This window comes from Chionomys nivalis, chromosome 18, assembly GCF_950005125.1.
Source record: "Chionomys nivalis chromosome 18, mChiNiv1.1, whole genome shotgun sequence".
NCBI classification, from domain to species: domain Eukaryota; kingdom Metazoa; phylum Chordata; class Mammalia; order Rodentia; family Cricetidae; genus Chionomys; species Chionomys nivalis.
The window spans coordinates 46,987,382-46,999,841 of NC_080103.1; the positions used below are offsets into that span (position 1 = coordinate 46,987,382).

At 42.5% G+C, this 12,460-nt stretch overlaps 1 protein-coding gene across 2 annotated transcripts in view; it reads left to right on the forward strand.

The window, feature by feature from the left end:
- Positions 1 to 3,701: 3,701 nt before the first annotated feature.
- The window catches only part of Eif4e (eukaryotic translation initiation factor 4E), a 35,891-nt gene continuing 27,132 nt past the window's right edge, over positions 3,702 to 12,460 (forward strand). Inside the window, exon 1 of one of the 2 annotated variants that reach the window (XM_057793942.1) lies at positions 3,702 to 3,780. In XM_057793942.1, coding sequence (XP_057649925.1) covers positions 3,763 to 3,780 — 18 coding nt within the window. In that variant the 5' untranslated portion in view covers positions 3,702 to 3,762. The remainder of the gene's footprint in view (positions 3,781 to 12,460) is intronic. The other variant, XM_057793943.1, reaches the window with a different exon arrangement.

The following is a 12,460-nucleotide window of genomic DNA, read 5'->3' on the forward strand; positions in this document are numbered from 1 at the left end:
ACTGAATGCCTGAGCTCCTCTCCTCCTGTTTTATGTTCCTCTCTCTGCCCAGCCATATCCCTTCCCATCTCCATCTCCCCAATGCTGGGATTAAAGGCATGTGATCCAAGTGCTGGGATCAAGGATGTGAACTCTGTTTCTCTTTGAGACTGGATCAATCTCTGTAGCCCAGGGTGGCCTGGAACTCACAGAGATCCGCCTGCCTCTGCATCCCAAGTGCTAGGACTAAAGGTGTGTGCCACCACTGCCTGGCCTCTATGGCTAACTGGTGGCTTAGCTCTGCACTCTGATCTTCAGGCAAGCTTTATTTGTTAGATCACAAACAAATATCACCACAGAAACACAGTCAAATAGTCTGGCAAAACAATGGCTTCATTCATCTAAACCAGGGAACGAGAACTCCAGAGACAAAGTATACATCTGAAACGACTAATGTGTTCTATCCAATTGTTTGAAACCTCAACATTACTTAAATCTACAAAGCACTGGTAATATGCCAGTCTGAGGAATATATTATAGTGAAAAAAAATCATCATTATTTACTAATGCTTAGTAACATTCAATCAGCCTAGGATTATAAGGAACGCATATATACAGTGATACTACGCTGGGCCAAAACAGTTGTGTGTGACCTAGACAACCCTGTCATATAGGGCAGCATTACAACACCATCTCTCATTCATAAGTCTGACTCAAAATTAAACATTTTTTAAAAAATAAACCAGCATAGACATGGTACCAAGGTGATAAAGGCATGTTTTTAAGTAGATAAGACATAATATATTCTGCTGTGTGCATTTAAGATTAGCACAGAGCTGGGCACAGCAGCCTACGCCTTTAGTTCCAACTTCTCTGGAGGAGGAGGTAGGAGGATCCTTTGAATCTATGAGTTCAAGATCACACATTGCAAGACTCTGATTCAACAAATAAATAAGGAAAACTGCCGGGCGGTGGTGGCGCACGCCTTTAATCCCAGCACTTGGGAGGCAGAGGTAGGTGGATCTCTGTGAGTTCGAGACCAGCCTGGTCTACAGAGCTAGTTCCAGGACAGGCTCCAAAACCACAGAGAAACCCTGTCTCGAAAAACCAAAAAAAAAAAAAAAATAAAAAAAATAAATAAATAAGGAAAACTAAGTCAGTCACATACAGACAGACATAACACATAAAACCTGGCCACCATATATTTGACCTGACGAAATCTTAGTCTTGATACTAGGCAAACACATCTGAAATGTCAAAAATATGAAACAAGTCATATACAAATATGGAGATCAATTAAACTGTAAAGAATGGGGCATACATAAGTACTGTAAAAGCACAAGGTTTTTTTTTTTTTTTTTTTTGAGAGAGAGAAGGGGAAGCCAGGAGTATTGGGAATGGAACCTAGACAGTCTTAGGCAAACATTCTATCTCTGAGCTACACCCTAGCCCAAAATATGAGTCTTGATTGACAATAGAGGAGGAAGATTGAAGGAAAATACAATTTAAATGAAAGCCATTTCAAACACAAGTTTTATATCAGTAGCTATTCGGCTCATTGGGATATTTTCTTGCAGCTTAATAAAACAGGATATTTATGCTATCTTGTCTTTTCTTTCCTTGAATAGAGATTCTCATGTTGCTTTGGCTGACCTGGAACTTGCCATGTAGCTGAATCTGGAGTCCTGCTCCTTCAGAATGCTGGGTTTATGTAGTGATGGGGCCTGCTAGGTGAGTCCTCTACTGAGCTATGCTCCCAGCACTCCATGCTGTCTTTTCACCAAAGTTAACCAGCTATCATTTTGCAAACAACAGAAAATAGAGGGATCAACTGTAATTCCTTTGGTTAGTGGAACCGATTTGTGCAGAGAAATTCACCGAGCTGTTTAGTTTGCAGAACTGTATCTACTTTAGAATCTACTGGTGCTGAGTAACAAACACTTTCATTTAAATCATTTCTGCCATTCTGGTAAAGAAAAACATCAACAGGGTATTGGCTTTGAGTTCTTACACAGCCTCAATTATGTGTTAGTTAACCCAAGCATCCATTATGCACTCAATAATAGCTATGACACAGCTCCAGACAACAGCAACTCCGGGAGGAGGGAGGCATAGATAGCTCGCACTGCTTTTCCTGGAGATAGCATTCTTAAGCCCCGTGGAAATAGCAATGAGATCCGTCTTCCTCATTAGAACTCAACACTGTCTTGAGAAACGATAGCCCAGCAACTTAGAAGAAAATGCAGCATGCCAGCGTGGGGACACATTTCTGTTTGTTAGAAGTTGTTATGAACATAATTTCCTCAACTAAAGCTTCTGTTGCGAGCAGCTACATTTGAAAAGAAAAAAAAAAGATTTTGAAAGTTTAAAACTGCATTGGTGTACACGCAACGTAACAAAGCAAACAAAAGAAAAGCTTAAAACATTGTAAAGGGTTGGGGATGTCGCTCAGTTGGTATGGGGCTCCCCTCGCACTCAGGAAACCCTGGGTTCCATCCCTATCTCCGCATTACCCCACCCCCACCCCGGCAATAGCCAGCACTCCCAGGACTTTGGGAGGTGGAGGCAGGAAGATCTATAGTTCAAGCAAGGCTATCCTCCCTTACACCGCAAGTTCGAGGTTAGCCTCGGCTAGCCTGTATCAGGAGAAGAAAACTACTGAACAGTAGCGGAGGAGAGGCAGCTGGTCCTTAGGAAGGCACGCGCTTGCTGCTAAGCATTGAGATTCCGAAGCGTTTTCAAAGCTGGTTACAGTCCTTACCACAGCACACCCTTGTGAGGTAAGTGTATTATCATCTTTGGTTCATAAATGAAAAAGCAGAGGCACCGAGCGATTAAGTCACTCGCCTAAGGAGCATGAGTCAACGTCAAGAGTCATAGTTGACCCGGCTTAACGACTCCTGACCTTCAGTCCAGGGCTGAGTCAGCGGAGCCCCGAGTGGCTTCCCTGGCTGGCACCTGGACGTAGGCTATTTCCGTTCACGTTCAAGCAGAATACTGAAACCGATTGGACAGAACTTCCAAACTTTTTACGTCCAGCAAGATTCAACCCTGACGCATTCATCTCAGGACTGGGAACAGGAAAAGCCGACACGTGCACACCCCCCTCCCCCAAAGCGTGCGAGTGGGTACCGTGGGCTAGCCCGCCCACCCGCTAAGGGCAGCGATGGGAACAAGTGACCACCCGCGTTAGTGGACCGGGGACAAGGGGAACGCAGACCGCATCAACGACTCTCCATCACCGCCTCTTTCTGAAACCAAGAGAAAATGGTGGGAGGCGAAAAGAAAACTAAATAAAAAAACACACAAGCAACTTGTCCTAGAACCTCAGCTAAGCAAATGAAGCCTTCTTGCGTGTGCTGAGCCTGCAGTTCCCAATCTTCTAGGAAAGATGGGAGGACTGGGCGACAAAGGGCACAGCAGGAATGCCCCGCAGTGAGTGACTGCGACCGGAGCTCTGCTCGCAGCACCGCAGAGGCCTAAAACCTACTCTGCAGCAAGCACCCGCGGCGCCGGGAGCCGCGCACCCTCGCCAGCGACCACGTGATCAATTTTTTTTTTTTTAAAAAAAAAGAAAAAAAAAACTTCGCCTTAAGAAAAAAAGAAGAGACTCCACTTCCCAGAAGCCTCTCGGTCCCCACGCAGCTGCAGTCTTGCGCAGGCGCCGCCAGGGCCAAACGGACACGTCCGTCACGTGGGCAGAAGCCGGCCAATCCGGTTTGAATCTCATTTTTTCCTCTCGCCCCCCCTTCAGGAGCGGTTGTGCGATCAGATCGATCTAAGATGGCGACTGTGGAACCGGTGAGTATTGCCTTCGGCCCCCACCCCCGAGGTCCCCGCGCTCCGGCTCCCTCCGCTCAGGGACTCCCCGCGGGACGGCGTTCCCGGCGCGCACGGCGCCCCCGGCCGCGCCCGGCCCCTGTCCCCCGGCCTGACCTTCCGCGGGCAGCCTTGGCGCCGGGAGGCTGGCGGCGGCAGCGTGGAGCGCACACGCCGTGTGGGGGCCCGGGCACCGGGGCGGTGGGGGAGGGGCGCCGCGCGGGCCCCGAGGTGGCGGCTCGGGGCGGCCGGCGCGGGGATCGGCGCCGGGTCCCGGGGGCGCGGGGCGGGCTCTTAGCGGGCACCGTGCTCGGCGGGGCGGGTGGGCGGTGAACCCGGCCTGGAAGGAGCCGGAGGGAGAAGCCTGGGGGCAGCTGCGCCTTCGCCGCCGGGATCCTCGTGCGGGCGGCGGCGCAGGATGCGGAGGAGGGTGGGCTGGCGGGGCCGGTGGGCGCGCGGGGCCGTACTGGAGGGAGGGCGGGAGGGAGGGGCGCGGCAAGAGGGCGAGCGCAGCCCGCGGAGAGCCGCGGCGCTGCGGGGTCGAGTGGGGAGGACACACGCCCCGGGGTCGCGCACCTCTCGGGGCCGGGCCAGTGGGGCCGCTGAGAAGATGATCACATTGTCCCGGCCCCTCCACACCGGGACGGGGCTGTCATGGAGAAGTTAAGGGGGAGGAGCGAGGCCTACAGATCGCGGCCGCGGGTCGGCTGGACGCAGACTTGCCTTTCACACGCGCCGGGCTTCCATTCATTCATCTTCCCGGCACAGAGCGCACGCCTCCGACGACTCGATAGATTCTTGTGCTCTGACGCGACTCGATCGTCTGGAAGATAGCCAGCGAACACTAATATTGGAAATAGAAACTTTCAGGATTGCCTTTACTTAAATGAAAAAGGAAATTAGCATGGGGACTGCAGCGCGTGCCGTGGCTCGCGTGTGGAAGTCAAAGGACAGTGTTTGGAGTCCAGAGGATCGAGATTCAAGCGCCTTTGCTGAACTCCGGCCCCTCAATACTGCTTTTTCATTTGGCTTTTCTCCCCCCACCTACCCTGCACTGCTTTCCTCTTAATTAAAGCTCTATTCCGAAATTGATTGAAGCGAGATGCTCACCGAGCAGCACGTTGGTAGTTACCCGGAAGGCAGAAGAGTGGTGTCTTACGTGTTTGTCATGGTTTGGATTTGCCAGCAGCTGGCTCACTGACCATCCGTCCCAGGTTTTTTTTTAAAGGAATGTCACACCTGTGTGATAAGGTCTCAGATGATTAAAGGTATAGATTAGCAACAAGAAACCTTTGACATAGAAACCTTTGTAGACTGCCTTTGCCAGATATTTTTAAATTTTTAAAATCTCACCTATAGACTAAAGATAATTGATTAGTTTGCAAAACAGACTTATCTTGGCAGAATTCAAGGCAACTTTTTTTGGCATGATTTACTGTTCTTTATTGATACCAGTTTTCATGGCAATTTGGTTGTCTGCAAAAATGCCTCACAAATTGCTAGTGAAATTAACCTACTTTAAGAGTATCCGTGTTAGGTAAGAACAAGAGGGAAGCTTTACATTTAACTTAAACTCTCCTGACAGGTTCTGATGTCTACATCTAACTGAATCTTCTACCTTTCTCTACCAAGTGTTAGGGGAAAATATGAGTGATAGAGGCAAAACTGAGAAGATCCTGAGCAATAAAATAGCAGTATGTTATGTGATACTTGAGTTACATTTAAGTCTTGGATTGTGTTAAAGCCTCAATTTAGAGTCTTTAGATTTTGTTCTGAGTCAGTACAGAGCTGCTGATATTTTTAGGGTGGGGTAAGGAGTGAGATTTAGAGTACAAAGTTGTGCAAAGTATGGTCTGTACTTGTTCATTGTGAGCTCTTATAGGGCCTTACTGCCTGTGGTGGGGCCAGAGGCGAAATACTCCTAGTGATGTTCCTGTTGTGAAAGTTGCATTGAAACTAGTTGAGGATAATGTGCAAAATGGCATAGAGGTACTCCTTTTTTTTTCACCCCTGCTTCTAGACTAGTCATGTGGTATTCTTTTTAATATTTTTAAGATTTGTTTTTGGAGCTTGGCTATGGTGGCTCATGCCTTTAATCCCAACACTTCGGAGGCAGAGGCTGGTGGAAAGAGTTCGAGGCCAGCCTGGTCTACAGAGTGAGTTCCAGGACACCTAGGGCGACACAGAGAAACCCTGTCTTGAAAAGCAAAAAGATTTGTTTTTGGTGCTTTATTTCAGCTCAGGGCCTACACTAGTGCTTTTCCGGTTTTTTAAAGCAGCTGATTTATTTTACTATTGGATCAGTTGAGGAACTGTATTGAAGCTTGCGATCTTATTTGATCATTGCTATTTTCATTTAGCATGTAAGTTTCTTTAGGTTTGTTTTCCCCACGCAGTATGCTTGATTGTAAGCACTTAGAGCAGTGGTTCTCAACTTGTGGGTTGTGACCCCTTTGGGGGATCGAATGACCCCATCTAAAAACACAGATATTTACATTTCGATTCACAACAGTAGCAAAATTACAGTTATGAAGTTGTAAGAAAAATAATTTTATGGTTGGGGTCACCACAGCATAAGGAACTGTCTTAAAGGGTAGCAGCATTCGGAAGGTTGAGAACCACTTAGAGTCATGAGTAGGTAATTTTTCTCCCCTTTCATATCCTTTTATAAATATTTGTCAGATTTTTAGCCTTTGGAAATTCTATAAATGGTCAGTCATTCTCAATTTGATACTGCAATGTTTTTAAATGCTTGAGCTTAGTTAAGTAATAGCTTACAAATATAAATTGAGAAGATCAAAAGGGTAAGGGAAGTGTATTGTTTCACAGAACATGTGGACAAAGGCTACTCCATTTGGAATTGTAGGAAAGTCAAAATTAGAAGAGTGAAGAGGGTAGACTGAGTGAGTTCCAGGACACCTAGGGCGACACAGAGAAACCCTGTCTTGTGGTTTATGTTTCTCTTCAGGTAACTTCTGCTAGGTTTTCCTTGTTATTTGGAGAATACTTTCATTAGTTAAAAAAAAAAAATTCTTATTTTTTGTGTAGCTCTGGGAACTCACTTTGTAGATCAGGCTGGTCAGCCTAAAACTTGGGGAGGAGTTCTGCCTTCCCAGTGTTTGGATCTACTGGTGCACACCACCACACCTACTAGTCTGGATAGTTCCTTTTCTTTATACTTAGCAACCCACTTTTAAAATAAGACTGTTAAACATGGAGAAGCCAGCTGTGCTGGTGCGTGCCTGTAATCTGAGTCCTTGGAAGTGGAGGAAAGAGAATTGTGAGTTTGAGCATGGCCTGGCCTAGATGTCAAGACCTTGTCTCAAAGCAAAATAAAATCTTTTTTTTTTTTTAAAAAAAAAAAAAAGGTAGGCATTTAGGGGTAAGGGTAAGGGCGATTGCTGCCAAGCTTGAGGATCTGAGTTGGAGACCTAGAACCCTCATGGTGCAAACAGGACCTCATGTGTAGTTGACCCTCTGACTTCCAAGGCAAGTGTACACACATAGAAAAATAAATAATATATGTTTGAAAGCTTTAAAAGAAAACAGAAAAAGAGCCAGATGTTATAAAATCAAAAAGCTCTTGATTGGTAAGCAGACTTTGGCATTTTTTTTAAGGTGAGGAACCCATTTTGTTAGGAGCTATGTTCAGTGTTTATTTCACGTTTCACTTCATTTTATACTCAATCTGTGTCATTATTTAACTTAGAGAAATGAGATGTGAATGTACACTTTACACATTGTAGTTACATAGATTGAGATGTAAAATGAGTCAGGTTGGCTTAATCCACGTTGAACAAGAGTCCTAAGCAAATAGCATTTTCATGAAACACTTTTAATTTCTAGAACAGCAGCTTTCAAATTGGGGGTTGAGCAGTCTTTTCATAGGGGTCTCCTAGGACCATCAGAGAACACATATTTATGTAATGATTCATAAAGTAACAAAATTCCAGTTAAGAAGTAGCAGCATTGGAAGGTTGAGAGCCACTGCTGTAGAAGGCTAAGAATATAAACTTGGGCTTCATAAAAGAATGTCTAATAGCTGCCCTAGAATGATCAAATCTCTTGTTAGATTGTAAGTTGTGCCATCTTTCTTAGGGAGATGACTGAGAAGTGGAAAAGAGCATGGCTTGTATAGTCTCTTTTAAATTTCTCTGTGATGGAGAACGTTGAAATTCCTCAGTCTTGTTGAAAATGGGAGTCAAATATCCTAAAGTGATGCTGATTTTTAAATGTATTCAGAGTTGATATTTGTGACTTGTGGATCTCATGTTTATACCCAGATCAAGGTTCTGTATACAGGAACCTCTCTGTATGCACATGTCTGCTGCTGGGAAATTGTTGTTTGCCAATCCTTGGCCATTAGCAAGCAATGGGAAGCCTGTGATAACAGCTTCAGGTACTGTCTGTCTGTCCCCTTTCCTGTCCTTACTGAAGAGTCTGGTCACATCTAGAGAAGAAAGGATTTCCTTTCATCTAAAAAATAATCATTTTTTGTCTTATAGTCAGAAACAAGTAGTTGTCACTTGTGTGTGTGTGTGTGTGTACAAGTGTGCGTGTATCTCTCTGCCTATATCGTAATTTTAAAAATACATTATTCCATGGAAATTGATGGGAAGTTTAGTCATACTATGCCAAGTGGATTTATGTTGAATCATGACAGGCCTGACTAGTATTTCCAGGAATGTGGATTTAGTGTTCTAAGCAAGTGATTTTTTTTTTTTTAAATGACCTTTTAATCACCGCCTGTTTGAAACAACTGCTTTTGTAGTGGCTATTTTTAATATAATAGGCAGATCTTTATTAATTGTGTCAGTCATCACATAGCAAGTACTTTATATATATTCATTCAATGCTTGCAGCAGTTCTGTTAGATAAGTGGAGTTATTCTTACTTCACAGATGAGGAGACCTTTAAGGCAGCTACGTCCTTAGAGTATGTGCTCAAGCATCACCCTGGTGTCCATCTGCTGGGCATGCAGGGGATCTTCAGAAAGGGAGCTTAGTGTCGATAAGCTTACCAGGGGCTTTGTTTCAGCTGTGACTTAAGAGTGTGTAGACAGGCTTTAAGATAATGCTTGCATGATCATGTTGAATTAAAACATAGAATTTTAAGAAAATAGCCTGTAGATAACTTTTGCCTCATATGCAGTGGTGTGTTTGCATGGAGCTTAGACATCCTGCTGTGAACTTGATAATATATCCAGTATAACGCAAATGCCACAGCAAGGTCTGCCTGTGTTCTTTAGGGAATAGTGACAAAAAAATCATGTACATTTTCAGAGTAGGAGCTGGTTTTTACCTAGAACATCTTATATTTAAAGTTTGTTGGGATTTTATTGATAGCAAGCCCACAAATATGGAGAGTTCATTGTGTAATAGTCATGTTTTAGTACTTGGTCTAGCACTTTTAGGTAGATTTCAAAAGACAGCAAGTGACCGCTTTCCTTCTTCTGATCTTGTTTACCTCTTAGGATATTTTGCTAGTGGAAAGTTTCAGTGAAGTTTTAAAAAGAAAAGAAATCATAGGCACGAATGTACTTACTGTAGACCAAGTCATTTTAGTGAGGTTTTTCAGGGTGAAATTTATTTTGGGGAACAGTTGAGCTGTAATGCATATTAACATGTATGGAAACTTGTAACTGCAACATACTGTACAGAATTTAGCTGTAATAGTCGGTCTTTGCTTTTACAGTGGCAGATTTTGTTTTTTTTGAGATAGGGTTTCTCTGTAGCTTTGGAGCTCTTGTAGACCAGGCTGGCCTCAAACTCACAGAGATCTGCCTGCCTCTGCCTCTCGAGTGCTGGGATTAAAGACACGTGCCACCACCATTTGGCTTACAGTGACAGATTTTAATTCAATGTATTAGTATTTCTATATGAAATCTTAGGAGACCGGAACCCCACAGCCACAATGTCTGTCCATTTTAAGTGTAGCCGAAGGCAAGGATATCTAATTTCTTAGTAGAAAGGTGAAAAGTGTATATTTTTTCTCCTTATGGTTTAGATGAATTAAGTATTTTATAGGTAAGGAATTTATATTTTTGCAAATTGTATTTTATCTTAACCAAGATTCTATAGGTGCTAAGTGAGTTAGGACTTACACCCCACAGCCAAATCTTAAGCATTGTTGATGTATTGATGTTGGGGGAAAGTGCATCAAAATTCAACCAAAACTAAAATATTCAACTCTACTTTTCAGTAAAATTTGTACATTGAAGATAAAATTGATGCTTAGGTCATTATTGAACATAAATAAGTTAATATGAAATCATTCCAATGAAAGTATGCCATATGGCTTGGATGGTAAGGTTATGAATTTTATATATATAATATATAATGTAATATATATATATTAGATATAAACAGGAATGTACACATAAGCATATATTTTCTTTTGAAGTTGTATAGTTTATTTTTTATTTTGGCTCTATAAACTCTATAATGGTATTTAACCTTTATTGTGCTTTTAGAATTTTTTAAAAATAATTAATCTATGCTCATGATCTAGAATTCAAATATATTCCTTTAGCATTTGTCATTGTATTTGGTGATGAAGTCTGTAGTCATACTCTAGATTTTTCTCTTTGCATTGCTATGGATAGAATCTACCTGAAAATTTTTAAATGCTTTATATAGATGCACAGAATTACAGAAGAAATTGTCGATTGTATTGATAGTATAATTCAACTGCTGTAAAATGCTTAGGAGTACAGAAAAAACTAATTATATTATTTTCTATTAAGCATGAATTAATGTGAAACATTAAATGCATCAATTGTCTCAGACTGAGTCATGTCTTACTTTGCTTTTTATTTATTACTTGTGTATAAGTCTATGTGAATGTGTATGTGGGTGCCTGTGGAGGTCAGAGAACCTTGGGTTCTCTGGAATTGTATATAGTTACAAATGGTTGTGAACCCCCATGTGGGTGCTTTATACTCTACAGAGCAACAAGTACTCCGAACCACTAAGCCATCTCCCCTGCGTGCACAAGCTAACAACACACACCCCATTTTTGTTTTTGAGACAAGGTTTCACCGTATTACTGATTGGCCCAGAACTCAGATCCACCAGCCTTTGCCTTTTGAGTGCTGAGATTACGGTGTGTACATTGGCCTTTTATTGTGAAAAGTAGCTCTTACCTATCCTCGGATCAGTTTAAATATTACTTATTTGCTTTTTTTCTAGTAATATTTATTTTATCACACTTACTTAGTGAGGGACACATGCTAGGAGATTTAGAGGATGGGGGGGCTGTGAGAGTTGGTTCTCCACCGTGTGGATTATATGTGTTTTGTATTTGGTTTAATTTTGAAAGCACAATTGAGGGTGTCCTATTTGGCTGGATAAATTATTTAAATTTATCCTAAAAACATTTCTGTTTAAAAATATTAGAGATTATCATTTGATGTATGAAATTGGTATTGTTCTCTGAGTTAAAAAATAATGGAAATTGTATATGCCTGTGCATATATACATAATACCTATGTGCATACATATGGTTTAGAGTAATAGCACATTATGTACATATATGGTTTATAGTAATAAACTAGAAACCACTTGGGAAGTCAACTTTCTTTTTACTCCATTGTCATATTCATACTTTAAAAAAAGAGTCTTTTAAATATATTTTATTTTTATTTATGTGTGTGGGAAGGGGCTGGAGGAGGCCAGAAAAAGACATTGTATTCTTGGAGCTGTACTTACAGGTAGTTGTGAGTGTTGGGAATTGAACCTGTGTCCTCTGGAAGAGCAGCCAGTGATCTTACCCACTGAGCTTTCTCTCCAGCTCTCTATTCTTTTTGTCTGTCTGCTACTACCTACTGTTCTGACTTGTGACAGTTGTTCCTCTTTTTTTCCTACTATAGAAGTTTTATTTTAGTTTTGAAAAAGAGTTTCTCTCTGTAACTGTTGTAGCTGTCCTGGAACTCGCTCTGTATGCCAGGCTGTCCTTGGACTCAGAGATCTGCCTGCCTCTGTCTCCGGAGTACTAGGATTAAAGGCGTTCACCACTGTAGATGGAGACTGCTTGTTTGTTTCCCAGCTGTCCACACCCGAATAATCACACAGAAACTATATTAATTACAACACTGTTCTGCCAATGACTTGGGCATATTTCTTATATCTTGAATGAACCCATTTCTATTAATGTGTGTATTATCACGAGGTTGTGGCCTACCGGTAAGGTTCTGGCGGGCTTCTGTCTCCTTCAGCAGCTAGGCATCTCTTTGACTCTGCCTACTTTCTCTCCATATCTCTGTTTGGAGTTCCTGCCTGGCTTTACTAAGCCATTGCCTGAAACAGCTTCTTTAATAACCAATGGTAATAAAAGATACATTATTCATTACATACAGAGTGGAATCCCACATCATGACACCACTGCCCTGTGATATTTTTTTAATTAAAATTTTCACACAATATGTTCTTACCACTTTTTTTTCTACCTCCTCCCAGTCTCTCCCCACTTCCCTACCCATACAATGTTATGTTCTTTAAAACTCTCACCAAAATGAAAATCAAAACAAGCAAAAGACCAATACCACTGAGTTTCTTTTTTATGTTGGCCAGCTCCTCCTGGGCCTGGGTCCTGCCCTGGAGTGTGGTTGATATGCCCAGTGACATTCAGTTGGAGAAAAATGATTTTCCCATTGCCAACAGGT